The sequence below is a fragment of the Numenius arquata genome, chromosome 3 (genome assembly GCF_964106895.1).
Source record: "Numenius arquata chromosome 3, bNumArq3.hap1.1, whole genome shotgun sequence".
Classification (NCBI taxonomy): Eukaryota; Metazoa; Chordata; class Aves; order Charadriiformes; family Scolopacidae; genus Numenius; species Numenius arquata.
Genome location: NC_133578.1, coordinates 65,257,731 through 65,272,586, shown reverse-complemented (window position 1 = coordinate 65,272,586; position 14,856 = coordinate 65,257,731). Strand labels below are relative to the sequence as shown.

General features: G+C 44.0%; 1 protein-coding gene across 1 annotated transcript; it reads right to left on the bottom strand.

Moving 5' to 3' along the window:
- Positions 1-379: 379 nt before the first annotated feature.
- NTAQ1 (N-terminal glutamine amidase 1) lies at positions 380-14,699 on the bottom strand. Its single transcript, XM_074145698.1, has 6 exons — positions 14,626-14,699; positions 13,889-13,988; positions 13,309-13,359; positions 10,961-11,109; positions 10,453-10,577; positions 380-513 (listed from the first exon to the last, which is right to left on the bottom strand). The coding sequence occupies exons 1-6, from the start codon at positions 14,697-14,699 to the stop codon at positions 380-382; spliced, it is 633 nt and encodes a 210-aa protein (XP_074001799.1).
- Between the last annotated feature and the right edge of the window lie 157 nt (positions 14,700-14,856).

Below are 14,856 nucleotides of genomic sequence, written 5' to 3'. Positions count from 1 at the left end.
AGATAATATACTGTATCTCACTTCTAAGATATGTCAACATTTAACAGTTTTAGCTACATTGTTCAGTATTTTATGTATACATTTTTCCCAAAGCTTTTCTTAACAGCATGTAAATGCTCCTTTCAATTTGGGCACAGTAGATGGAGAAGTAATATGCTTACGGTGGGATGTCTGCCTTTGATTTGACATATTAAAACCCAAGTTCATTCTTACATAATCAAAATAAAAGTTTTTATTCAGTTTATGATATTTCTGACTGGGTATTCTATTTGCCCAAATCCTCATTCCATGTAAAGAAATGTAAACCATAAATACAATGTAAGAGCAGCAAAACAAAACACACCCACTCAAAACAGAAGCAGGGAGAACTTTGTTCACTTCACTGTCCTTCCAAGGAATAGCTGTAATCGGTCTGGCTGCCAAATCGATGCACAAAGTCCGGGAGGGGGAACACTGAGCCCCATCCCACTTCAGGATTCATACTGATGAAATCACCCAAGTTCATCTTGGAGTCTAAAAAAGGACCAGAAAAGAGAAATATTTAAGTTCCTGATGCAGCTTCTGTAGCACAGGTATACATCTATCACGAAAATGCCCAAAACCCCCTCTTTGATAGTTGAGTTCAAAATAGCAATGAGTTCATACACACTCGCTGAGCAACAGTCCAGCAAGATTCTGCAAATTGTACGGTGCTACAAAAACATCTATTTCCAGTCTCTGAAATGTTGCTTTTGCCCCTGATCCCCCTCTCTGCCCACGGCAATAATCACATTACTGGATCAGTAAGCACCCTTAGCCATTAGAAACCTGTATGCGTAGCAAAGAGTAACATTTCTCCCTCCAACAGCAGCCTCAAAGGGTTGAGTAGCGTCAGAGAACTGGAGTGCAAATAACAGCCAACACAGGGAACTGCAATGCAACAGGAGCGCGTAGTCTTCCCGCATTCACACAAATCTGTTCACTCCAAAGCAGGGGAGATATTATTCCCCCACTAAGTTCTGAACCAAAGTCACCTTTGGACTGACTACAGAGGAACCGGATGGGAGCAGCAGTCAGAACTGGAAGTTGCCCCATGTCTCTCAGAAGTGATTAGCCCCTTGGCAAACCTACAATTTGTTACCGCCCAGACAACAGTATTTGCTCTGCATTTGCTTTTCTTCCAGCCCTGAGCCTTGTCCTTGCTGTGCACCGGCCCACTGGAATACACGGACCAGCGGAAGTGTCTGAGGTAACCCAGCCCGCAGCCTAGAGGGATGTTCAGGCGAAGAAGGGCACAAGCCTAAGCCGGGAGCAAACACTTTTTTTTCGGAATCCTGAACCACTGAATGAAGTCAGAGGGGGAAAAAGTTAACTGCCATAGTTTCAAGAGAAAAGTAACCGTGACTGCTCTTTGCCAGGAGTTTGATCTGCTCTGACCCCCGCAGGAGAAGAAACCAAACCATTTTGTCATCTGTGTGGATCCCAGAGAGCTCAGTGGAAAGCTCTGGTGGGCAGTTTTGGGTTTAGGTGCCTCCTACATCCTTTCTCTGGAGCTGGCCCGGTACAAGCTTTGCTGACTCAGAACCATGCTGATCAGAGGCTTCTAAGTCCTCAGCCTATTCAGCTCTGACTACAAACATCCATGGGCTTGTTGGTTTATGTTCTCACTGACAATCTGTGCAAATAATCTTTTTAAATGCCCATTAAAAGCAAACTGGAAGAGAATGAGTTTAAAGAACAGAGTGGGAGAGCCATCGGATTTACTGTTATAGCTTTCCTGCTGCATTTAAGTATTTATTTTAACATGGATTATTCATATGCACATTTAAGGATTAAGAACCAAACAAGAGCAGGCTCTAATGAATGGATTGTAAAATCCATAGGATGGAATTTGCTTCAGCTGCAAAAACCTTGTGTAATTAGGCTTTCCATTATGGACAGCGTAAGCGAGGAAGGGAAGACGATGTTCGGGAATCACAGCCCCAGCAGTGCCAGCCATAATCCAGCTCCCAAAGCCCACTGTTTGCACCACATCCACACCATGGCACAGCTTTGCCATTTGCGTCATCCCAGCTCTCACTACTTCCGAGGTCTGGCCCCTAATTCTTTTCTTGTTCACCTGTTTGGGCTCTGCACGTTGAAAATCCTTATGTCCAGCCAAGCATCTTCCTGCTGCTGAAGTGAGTCTGGCAGAACAGGGCCCGTTTCTGCCCAACTATGGGGGAACTTAAAATAACACAAGCCAAGCAATTTGCTGTTGTAGTTCAAGAACAATTAGCAGTGGATAACAGCTCTTGCTTGCTGGTAGACTGGGAACCCTGTTTTCCAGCATGACACAGGCCATCAGAGAAGTTTAATGAAAGGAAAAAATGTTTTAACAAAGCAAACAAGAACAGAAGTGAAGAGAGGATCAGTCAGTAGATGGCACTAGCACAGTATGAGATCGAGAGGAGTTAAGAGACTGCGCATGCCTGTAAGGCTATGATCTTATTGGCATCGTGGAGACATGGTGGGATGGCTCCTCCTGTGACTGGAGTGGTGGAATGGAAGAATACAGGCTCTTCAGGAAGCACAGGGAGGGGAGGAGGGGAGAAGAGGAGAGGGTGTTGCACTTTATGTCAGTGACCAGCTGGAGAGCATGGAGCTCCACCTGGGGATGGATGAGGAGCTAACTGAGAGCTTATGGGTCAGCATTAAAGGGAGGGCAGGGATAGGTGACATCACTGAGTGCTACAGGCCACCCGACCAGGAAGACTGAGCAGATGAGGCCCTCTATAGACAGATAGGAGCAACCTCACGTTCACAAGCCCTGGTCCTCCTTGGGGACTTCAACCACCTGAATATCTGTTGGAGGGACAACACAGCAGGGCATAACCAATCCAGGAGATTCCTGGAATGTGTTGATGATTTCTCCAAGTGACAGAGGAGCCAATGAGGAGAGGTGCCATGCTGGACCTTGTTCTCTCACCAACAAGGAAGGGCTGGTAAGGAATGTGAAGCTCAAGGGCGGCCTTGAGCAGTGACCATGAAATAGTGGAGTTCAAGATCCTTAGGGCAGTGAGGAGGGTGTACAGCAAGATGACTACCCTGGACTTCAGAAGAGCAGGCTTTGGCCTCTTCAGGGATCTGCTTGGTGGAGTACCATGGGACAAAGCCCTGGAGGAAAGAGGGGCCCAAGAAAGCTGGTTAGTATTCAAGATCACCTCCTCCAAGCTCAGGAGTGATGCATCCCAACAAAGAGGAAGTCAGGCAAAAACGCCAGGAGGCCTGCGTGGATGAACAAGGAGCTCCTGGAGAAACTCAAATGGCTAAAGGAAGCCTACAGAGGATGGAAGCAAGGACAGGAGGAATATAAAGAAATTGTCTGAGCAGCGAGGGATCAGGTTAGGAAAGCTAAACCCCTGATAGAGTTAAATCTGGCCAGGGATGTCAATGGCAACAAGAAAAGCTTCTACAAATTGGTGGGTAACAGAACAGCAACTAACATCATCTACCTGGATTTGTGCAAAGCATTTGACACTGTCCTGCATGACATCTTTGTCTCTAAATTGGAGAGACATGGATTTGATGGATGGACTCCTCAGTGTATAAGGAATTGGCTGGATGGTCAAAGAGTTGCTGTCAATGGCTCCATGTCCCAGTGGAGACCAGTGACAAGTGGCATTCCTCAAGGGTCAGTACTGGGACTGGTGCTGTTTAACATCTTTGTCAGCAACATGGATGTTGAGATTTGAGTGCACCCTCAACAAGTTTGCCAACCACAGCAAGCTGTGTGGAGCGGTCTACAATGCAGGAGGGAAGAGATGCCAGCCAGAGGGACCTGGACAGGCTTGAGAGGTGGGCCCGTGCAAACCTCATGAAGTTCAACAAGGCTAACTGCAAGGTCCTACGTATGGGTTTGGGAAACCCCCAATATCAGCACAGGCTAGGGGATGAAGGGATTGAGAGCAGCCCTGCCAAGAAGGACTCGAGGGTACTGGTGGATGAAAACTACACGAGCCAACAATGTGCGCTCACAGCCCAGAAAGCCAATCGCATCCTGGGCTGCATCAGAAGAAGCGTGGCCAGCAGGTTGAGGGAAGTGATTCTGCCCCTCTACTCTGCTCTGGTGAGACCCCACCTGGAGTGCTGTGTCCAGCTCTGGGGCCCCCAACATAAGAATGACATGGATCTGTTGGACTGGGTTCAAAGGAGGGCCACAAAAATGACCAGAGGGCTGGAGCAACTCTCCTATGAAGACAAACTGAGATCAGAGCTGGGGTTTGTTCAGCCTGGAGAAGAGAAGGCTCTGGGGCGACCTTAGAGCAGCCTTCCAGTACCTAAAGGGGGCCTACAGGAGAGATGGGGAGGGATCAGGGAGTGTAGTGATAGGATGAGAGGTAATGGTTTTGAAAGAGAGGAGATTTAGATTAGATATTAGGAAGAAATTCTTTACTGTGAGGGTGGTGAGACACTGGAACAGGTTGCCCAGAGAAGTTGTAGATGCCCCATCCCTGGAAGTGTTCAAGACCAGGCTGGATGGGGCTTTGAGCAACCTGGTCTAGTGGGAGGTGTCCCTCTCCAGGGCAGGGGGATTAGAACTAGATGATCTTTAAGGTACCTTCTCCAACCCAAACCATTCTATCCATATTAAAAAACATAGCAAGACCTCTCCCATTTGATTGAATTCAGGAGATAACAATCTCCCTATGCTGGTCTTCTTACTCGTGTGCTGTATCTGAATGCCATGCATGTTATGTTAGACCTTACAGCTTTAGGCACAGATCGGCAAAAATGCATGAGAACACCACAAAGTCCTCTTCCCAAAGCAAATGAAGAGTGACAAACAGCAAAATTTACAAAAGAGACATCTGGATGCTACAGCTGACACACCAAGAGGGTTTCTCTGCAAAAGCAAGGGGGAGCATACTTTATATGAAGTTTATAGAAGGTTAAAAGCAGCAGAATTTTTAATTTTTTGTGTTAAGGTTTACATTACACTTGCAGTCCTCCTCAGGTGCTATGGCTATTATATTAGCTTGTATTGGTGCATGCTGAGAGCTAATCTTCCTCTTTGACCAAACCCACTTTGTAACATACACATGCTGTCAATGAGACCTAGCTGGTGCATTCTGGGATTCTTGATTAAAAAAATAAAATTATGCAAGTCTGACACTTTTGCCCCAAGCAGGGACAAAATAAAAGGCCATGCACTATTAGATGACATTGTTAGCCATGATAGTTGTAGCTTCTGGCAATAGTAGTTAGAAAGCAATGTTTCACCCAAGCCTTGGCTTGGCTCTCAGACCTTGGACTAACTCTGTGTAATGACAGCTGCCGAGGGGCTGCTGGAAGTCAGCAAGTCTGAAGCAAAGCCTCCAAGATCAGCTCTGCTGCTGCCTAACCTTGGGGGCACCTAAAATACTTAGAAAGTTGGGCTTTTCACAGACTTGCGTAGGTGTCTACAGTTCTCTTCAGATCCCACCCCTGCCCCAGCCTGGGCAGGGAGAGAAGTGCTTTTGCAGGCAGAGTCAGAAAGGCTGTCACCACACTCTGCCGGAGGGTGCTGTCCCCACAGCAGAGACATAACTGACTGTGCAAACCATCCTGGTCCATCACAGTGTAAAACAAAGCTCGTCAGCTTTAAAATATCTTTCACAGAAAATGGTGTAATTTCAACAAGCCACTCACAGAATTCAAATACTTCCATCCTTAGTTGTACGTTTGTTGCCCCTATCCTGACTTGATTCTTTACTTCCACAAAAGCTCATGAAGTCAGGACCTAACTGGATGGACTGGAGTTTTATTCTCAAATGAGAGGAACAAAAGGTTCCCAAGAAGTGCATATGAGCTACTTATATCCATCTCGGTGCTTTCCTTTTTGCTTTCTCTAGGATCCTATCACCACCTCAGTGAGGAGATACAGAAAGAAACTGCAGACATCTGCCTGGCCTCTGTCTAGCAGCTTGCCTGTTACATAGATGTGTCATACACAGTGCCTCCAGAGTCTCTCAGCTGTCCTACTCACGCTCTTTAAAACAAAAAAAACCTCCAAAATAAAACCCCATCATTTATGACTGCCAGGGATTTTAATAATAATAATAAAAAGAACAAAAAGCCCTTACAAATCAATCCTGCCACTGTGTTACCAAACACTTGGAGAGAACTGAAATTCAAACCGCTGCTTTTCAGTGTTAGAGCTGATGCAAACAGTGGTATATAAACCATCAGACCATTTGTTTTGGGTAATTTTGAAATGCACTGTGGAAGCGGTATTTTACACAGACTTGCAGTAAGGAGGGCTGATCTCATGAGGACTCAAACTAAGCAGAATCAGACCTCATTAATTTGTGGAAAGAAGACTTAAAAGAAAACCCCAGGCTGGGCTCGCCAGCCCTAGAATGATGAATCTGTGCACCAAATTGCATCTTCTTCATTTTTATTATTTGAACAAAATACCAGACTTGCCCCTGTTTTTTTTCAGCAGGTGGGAGCAGAGGAATCTGCTGCAGCTCAGGCCTGCGTGTTCCAGCAGAGATCTTTGAGGACAAGGCTGGGTGAGAAAGCACCATGTCCCCAGTCGGGTTTCCAGCTCCTCCTGGCACCCAGGGCACCAGAGCAAGGCCAGTAGGAAACAGAGGGTTAGCTCTGGAAAAGGGATAGAGCAGAGCCAGTTGCAAGAGGCTAAGGCTTAGCATGTGAGTTCTGATGAGATACTGAGAGTTTGAGGGGTTTTTGTTTAGTTGGTTGTTTTGGGTTTTGTTGGTTTTGGTTTTTTTTTTTTTTTTTTAAATAATGGTAAGGTTCTTTTAAAAAAAACAAAATCACCTAGTTCCAGCTTCATTTTTTTCAAGCATGAACTGGAATTTATGACTCAAGATGAGCTTATTTTAGAAGGTTTATTTTGCAACCCCATGAGCAGCACAAATACATTTTAACAATCATTCCTTTTGAGTTAGTAGTAGGAAAAATATGGCTAATTGGTTACTGATAGAGACTCCCCGATTCAACTTCAAAAGGAATTTCATGGTCATTAAGCATTTCCTAGTATACTTCATTAAAAAGCATCACTGGTCCCAGTATCCTGTCCTAGCTCCACACTGGGTAATTACATTATCCTACCGATGGATAGGTAGGATATGTGAGCTACATGTGAGCTACCAATGGTCCTATTTAGCTCACATCTGACTTAGATACTACAGAATTTCCTTTTCTAAAGTGCTATATTCAGGTTTAACAACTGCTCTGCTCTGGAAGAGGCAATATTTTTAGTACCAAGAGCAAACATTCTTGTCTTTTTAAGTTTACTAAAAGCTTTAAAACCAAGTGGGATAATACGAGCAGTGTATATGTATGTAACTAATATGCTTTAACACATAGAAAATTGCATCAAAACAATAGTACCAGAGTGCTGATTATCTTTAAATACCAAGAGTTCATGGGCACTTTTTAACAGCACAATGCTCATATACTAAAAAAAAAAAAAAGACTGATACATTTTTATTGTATTTTTTCAGTCTTCAAACATTTGGTTAACATAAAAGATGACATATAGCAAAAAGAAGTAATATAAAAACCTTGTTTGCCTTTGTTACCATCTTCTCAAGAGATTAGGAATTTGGCTACTCTAAGCTACACCAAAATAATAACTAATAATAATGCTCTGATCCAAACATGCCTCACAAATAAATGGATACTAAAACAATATGAGGTCAATTCTGTCAGCCATTAAATTATAGTCACCTCTAACATGAAATATGTAAGCAATTTAATCTTGCACAAACACAAATTAACACAGAAAGCAGAGTACTCTATCTACGTGAAACGACTGGGAGAAAACAGTTATCTGCAATGGAATTTGGCATGGACATGAACATTAATACGCCAGGCTCTTTTATGATAACAAAAGGTCTGCCACCCAGTTTTTCCATCAAGTTTAAAATAAGGCACTTTTATGCCTGATAAAACTGTGCTGAGACATTACTTTACTAGTGTCTAAAGGAAGAGAATTACCAGTTCCACTTCTTGACAGCAATGTTTTCTAACCCTGTATGTTGGCCTGCAGGGGACACACTCATCTACGGAGCTGCCTCACTGAAGCACAGGTTAGATTCAGCTAAAAGTTAAAGGACACGCTTGTTCCACAAGAGTTAAACCCGGACTCCTCACTGACGTACCGCATTGTGCGCACTGAAGCATTAAAAGATATCTTGAGTGAATACAGGGAAGACAAAAAATAAAGCTGGAGAAACTGGTACTCACTTATATACTTCAAGACAACTTGAATTAGACATCCTAGATCTGAGACAACCTATTCCTGCTCTGACCCGGATCTTTAAGCTCTCTAGTGAATGACCTTCCACCTTCAGTGGGTGCAGGGTAACCAGTTTGTTTCAGCCAACTGACCAGGAGACCACAGCACATCAGCACAGAGCTGGAGTACTCTGCCCAGCTTGGGGCTTCTCAGTACAAAAAAACCCCCTCCAAAACACTGACATACTGGAGTGAGCCCAGAAGAAGAACATCAAGTTCTTTGGGGTGGGAGAACATGGTATTAGGATAAGCTGAGAGAACTGGGCCTGTTCAGTCTTAAACACAGAAGATGAAGGGGAGACCTTACTGCTGTCTACATCTACCTGATCAGAGGACACAAAGAAGATGGAGCCAGAGCCTTCTTGGAGGAGCCTGGCTGCAGGACAAGAAGCAAAAAAAGCAAGTTGGAACATGGGAAATTCTGATTACATACTAGAGAATTATTTTATTTTTTTAACCATGACAGCAGTCAAATATTGGAACAGATTGCCCAGAAAGGTAGTGCATCTCCATCCCTGGAGGTGTTCAAGACTAGACTGGACAGACCTAAGGAAGCCCTGTTTTGAGAAGGTGTTGGACTGGATGACACCTGGATGTTCCTTTCAGCATGGCAAGGTACAGAGTAATGAAATAAAGCATCAGAGGAGTGAAGATCTATGTATCTTTCACTGTCTAACAACATCAGAGAGACAATCTGGAGGTTGGTTGAGACCATGTGGGTGCTACTTATCAGTGAGGTAAAAGTTACCCAAGTGAGAGAGATATGGAGAGAGTTATAGGGTTTGCTGCTATGGAGTCATTCACTACAGCTGGAGGTACGTGTACACATCTGTAACGGTTTGAGTCATTCTGTAACTTACTATCCACAAATAATGTTTTCTACTCTCCTGATTTGAATTAGAATTTTTTCACCTTCCTGGTCTGGCCTAATCTGGATTCCTCACACTTTTATTAGCTCTCAACTATCACAACAATAAGGTTTTCCCCAGGCAAAATATTCTCAGCACCCACGAGGCTCCAGCTAACAGTGTACTGTGAATTGCAGTTCAGGCATTCTCCACTTGCTACCCTACCTTTGTATAAAACTTTACTGAGATAAGGACCAAGACATAGAATTTAAGGTGCTTCATAACCTGGATTGTCTAGAAAACACCTAAAGCTTCACAATGAGACTACATCTGTGTTTCTGCCCACATTCATAATTCATTTCTACTCTAGTATGAAACACCAAGCTTCCTTAAAAGCCAAAGCAAAGACTAATTAACTTCCCAGCAACTTAAAACCACAACGTGGACCTGAAAACAAAACATGACCCTGTCTTCTCTAACATAAACACATAGCAGTAATGCATTATTAAAAAAGCAACAAAACCAAACATGCAGAGGAGTAACAAGAAAACTCTTTCAAAACAAAATTTCACCATGTTTTTCTTTATCTGGAAAGAAAATGAGAGAACAAACACACACATGGCAAATGTTAGCCAGCTTGCCAAACACATGATTAGAATAAGCTGAAGTGCTGTGCGATAAGAATGGTTTAAGCAGCTCTATAGCACAGAAGAGATGGCAAGTCTGAACTTCTCTCTCTGCTTGGCTTGGAGGCTATTACCCAGACTATCACTTTAAAAGAGGCTTAAGAGGCTTGGGAATAAATGTGCTGACTTGCCAGTTTGCCTTTAAGTGTCCTCAGGTCCGTTCACCTGGTAGTGAAACCTCAAACATCCCGTGCAGGCAAACCCAGCATGCTGAGCAAGCCTGAACACTTCCTCCTGTCAAAGTAACCTGCTCTGGCAGGATGGGACCTACCAGCTAAAGTGTGGTATAATCAGTGCATTAAAAATTCACTTTGCGACCCCTAAGCAAGTTATTTGGCCTCTTTGCTTCAGTTCCCTGCTGTAACAAGAGAACAGTATTACTTGCCTCTCATTCTCTGCTCAGTTTATGAAGATCAGTAATTACTGTTTGATAATTTAATGTTTAAACGCCAGGAGGCATGCTAGACTTTACATGTTCAGAAAAGGAAGTGCCAAATGCTTCATAGCCCTAATTTTTCCCCACATGAAATAATAAGGTAGCTGGATGTGCTTCCGGCCACGTTATGGAAGCATATTTATTTCTTGTGTACATCTTGGGCTATGTCATTCAAGACTGTAAGCAGGAAAAAGGAGCGCTGGCAGCTTACCTGCAGTTTCAATACAAGGGTATGAAGGAGGTGGTTTCTGCCATTTCCCATTTGCATCTTTCATATGAGATCTGTCTGAAGCAAACGTCTTCAAGTACAAATCTGCTCGAATCATTCTGATTTTCCTAAATAATAACATTAAATTGTATCAAAAGACGCATGTATACAATACTGCATTAGTCACTTAAACAGGAGTCCTTTCCTCCCATCAACGAGCATTAATTTCATTAAATACGTAAATCAGCAATATTGTCCCAAGCAGTTAACTAGTTAACAAGAAAGTACAGCAGAAAAGAAAAGGGCTTTTGATGACTAAGATAAAGAGCTTTAGAAAAATAACACAGTCCATTTATTTTACTGGAGTATAGCAAAAAAAAAAAAAAAAACCCAAACCAAACCAAAAAACCACCAAATCCAAAACCCCTCTTGTCACTACACATCCACAAAGAGAACTCCAACTTGGATTTCATGAAATAACATTCATGGTCTTTGTATTTTGTGTCATCACCTGTGAAATTCTGGACGAAGGCTGTCATCCAACCGAAAGGCCTCCACACTGTACAGGTCAAAAGGACACGGGAATGGCAACACAGTGTCAAGATCATAAATGAAGTTCTGCTCCCCGCTGGAAACATGAAGTAGAATAACATGGTAGTCCTAGGAAAAAGGGTCATTGCCTTTAGTTAAATACCCGTTAATGAGAAACTGGCAAAGGGAGTGAAAAAAAACCCAAACATTTTCTGGAAGCAGAAGCTACAGACCCTTTCTTTAAATCCTGTTTTCTGCCCTTGAAGTATTAAACCTATAACATTTCTGGCAACAGTAGAAAGATTTCCTAACCCCTGTCTCGCCCATGGTGCCTTTCAAGAAACATTGTTAACAGTCTTCCCCGTTCCTTTGCTGCCTCCTTTGATGTAAGCCTGGACAGCTAAACTAAAGTGTACGCTACTCCTAAGAAAACGGCAAATCTCTTTCATGTTCCACGTCAAAACAAAAAAATGTTGAGTGGGATAAGCATTTTTGTCTTAGACCCAGTCCTAAATATAAACTCACAACAATAGATGATACCTTAACATTAAAATTACCCAGTGATCTCTTCTAATAAGAGATGTTGTACCTGTTGCAGTAAGACTGTCTGTGAATTTGAGTGCCGAGTGTTTGGCTGCCAGAAACACCTGGAAAAACAGCATTCAACTGAATGAAGCAGCCAACGGCTCCCATCAAGAGGATGGCAGGAGTAAGAGGAATTCCTGTTGTAGGTCTTGAAGCTGGGAAAAAAACGCCTGTGGGTACTATTATCCCATCTTTTCAAGGTAACTATTTTGTCTTGACACTTGGGCTATGAGGTACAGTTTTATTCCTTAACTTGTAAGAAACACAGGTGTGGTGGAGGTTTGGAGACACTGCAGTTACTTACGGTAGGTGTCAGGTATGTACACTGCTGCTTCCCAAACTTAAATTGAAGGTAGCTGTTAGCAGCTTACTAAAGCTTACATTAAATCCACTGACAAAAGTTTGAAGCCCTGTCTTTTGACACTTCCAATACAAAACAAAACCACAAAGGGACTGGAATGAAAAAGATCTTAGGCAAGCTATTTTGGCAGACCAAGATACATATACAAGTGTATGCAACAATATTTAGAAGAATCCGTTACAGAGTATAAGAATAACTACAAGCTTTACATATCCTGCAATCTACTGAAACAAAGTTAAAACACCTTTTGATTTGTGAATTTTTATGGGAAGTCCACATTCTGTGGTGGCCTTTCCTGAGTGTCCTAGTCCTTTTTAGATCATCTTCATAACACTTGGATCTCTTTTTAAACTAAACATTTTCTGTACTATAAATACACCAATATTTTGGGAGAGAATGAATGATTCAGAAATCACAGAACTTCAAAAGTTTGCACATTATTTTGCAGAATTTCAGAAACAAAAATTGTGCCAAGAAACAGACTTTTTTCCATGCCAGATAATGGAAAGAACTCTGTAATGATATATATATATATATATATATGAAAGGAATTCTGTAGGGGCAATTACTGAATTACATTAATTGATCAAATGACACTACAAAGCCAGCATTTATGGGTCAGTTTAATTGCTGACACCTGAATACACATACTGTTTGCATTTTTCTATCCTCTGTCAGGCCTACATGGATATTTTCATCCAGCTACTTCTTACATGTACAGACATCTACTTAAAATTCCACAAAGCCGGGAGCTTCAACAATATCCAGATAGTAATTTTCACAAATATGTTATGTACTCTTACCAATGTTAAGGTTTTTCACCTGTAGATTTTACTGACCATCTCGCTGTTAATTTACTATGAATGGTAGGAAGGAGCGCCAGATTTAGGCTCTTTATAAGTCTGTTGTTAAATAATAATAAATATTAATAGAGAATTACAGAGCAGTTGAGGTTGGAAAGGACCTCTGGAGGTCATTTGGTCCAACCCCTCTGCTCAAGGGTTGACCTAGAGCCAGCTGACCAGGACTGTGTCCACACAGGTGTTGAATATCTTCAAGGATAGAGACTCCACAACCTCTCTGGGCAACCTGCTCCAGTGCTCCATCACCCTTAGTAAAAAAGTTACAGAATCATAGAATGCTTTGGGTTGGAAGGGACCTTAAAGATCATGGAGTTCCAACCCCCCTGCCATGGGCAGGGACACCTCCCACTAGAGCAGGTTGCTCAAAGCCCCATCCAGCCTGGTCTTGAGCACTTCCAGGGATGGGACCTGTTTCAGATGGGACAGTTTGTTACAGTAAAGGCAGCTGACACTAGAGCTATCAACTACAGAAGCACACACTTGAAATTACTGAGAGAAAGAGAGAGGCGAATGCCTTACCCAGACAACAGGCTCATCTCCATGTCCCGATTTCTGCTTCCAGAGTGGAATCTGAAAGTTATACGTGAATAAATCTGAAGTGAATAAAGCATTTCAGATTAATATGGATTAATTTTGGGTTAATTGGTTAGTTCTTTGCTAACCTATCCATTTCATCAACTTACATCTGTGCTGCAGGCAGAAAATTTCCCCTAGTTTCTATCTTTCAGGAGCATGAAGTCACCAATTCTAGTCTGGACCACATAATACAATCATTCTCCTAAAGTGACAGGTTACAGGGAAGACCCCCCCCACAGCTCATAGGGACACCGTGCCTCTTCCCATGGTCCTCAACACATCAGATAACTGAAAGATCTCATGTGGTGAGGTTTTCACGCCTCAGAGCCAAAGTGAGCTACAGGAGGGTTTTGGCCCATGTCTCACTTACGGGTTGGGCTGAAGTCTAAAGGCCTGGGACCACGTCTCACCCACACTGGGTTGCAGTCCGAAGGCTTGGGACCATGTCTCACCCACGTTGGGCTGCGGTCTGAAGGCCTGAATCCCACCATAGCTGCATTCAGATGACATCTCATCGACTCACCATCCTCCTATCATTGGATATGAAAACAGCATAAAATTCTTCTAAAGGGTATTGATCCTGACTCCTGATGTAGTCACAAAGTTTCCAAACATTTTCTTCGCTGTAAAACACAAGAATTGATTTATTATTGCCTCACGATGGGGGGGACTGGAAAGGAGCTGTGTCCAGGTCTGGGCTCCCCAGTTCAAGAGGGACTGGGAACTACTGGAAAGAGTCCAGTGGAGGGCTACGAAAATGATCAAGGGAACGGAGCACCTCTCTTAGAGGAAAGGTTGAGAGACCTGGGTCTGTTTAGCCTGGAGAAGAGAAGACTGAGAAGGGACCTCATCAATGCTTATCAATATCTAAAGGGCAGGCGTCAAGAAGATGGGGCCAGGCTCTTCTCAGTGGTGCCCGGTGACAGGACAATGGGAAACGGACACAAGCTGGAACACAGGAAGTTCTGTCTCAACATCAGGAAAAACTTCCTTACTTTGAGGGTGCCAGAGCCCTGGAACAGGCTGCCCAGAGAGGCTGTGGAGTCTCCTTCTCTGGAGACATTCAAAACCCACCTGGACGCGTTCCTGCCCAGCCTGCTCTGGGTGACCCTGGGTTGGACAAGATGATCTCCGAAGGTCCCTCCCAAACCCCACCATTCTGTGATTCCGTGATCCCGCCTCACGGTGTATGAGCGGGGGGGCGTCTCTCGCCTCAAGGCTCCCGCCCGCCCCCCGCCACGGCCACCGGGCGGCCCTTACCAGTAGCAGCTGGTGTAGGCGCAGGCGGGGCGGGGCGGCACCGCCGCCTCGTAGGCGGCCGCCGGCCGCGCCATGGCCGGCCTCGCCGGGGGGGGGCGGCGCAGGAAATGCTGGGCACGGCGGGAGCCACCGGCTACGGCTTCCCCGAGGAAACGCGGCCGCGCGGCGGGGACGCCATCCCGACTCGCCTTAGGCGCTTCCCAGGCACCGGCGGAGCGGCGGGCAGCGGGG

What these genes read in the sequence shown, in the direction of transcription:
- NTAQ1 (XM_074145698.1), bottom strand. Translation starts at nt 14,699, where the DNA reads ATGGCGCGGCCGGCGGCCGCCTACGAGGCGGCGGTGCCGCCCCGCCCC. An exon ending in TATCCAATGATAGGAGGATG is followed by an intron (nt 13,360 to 13,888) that starts GTGAGTCGATGA and finishes TATAACTTTCAG; the next exon opens with ATTCCACTCTGGAAGCAGAA. An exon ending in CCCTTGTATTGAAACTGCAG is followed by an intron (nt 514 to 10,452) that starts GTAAGCTGCCAG and finishes GTCCTTTTTTAG; the next exon opens with ACTCCAAGATGAACTTGGGT.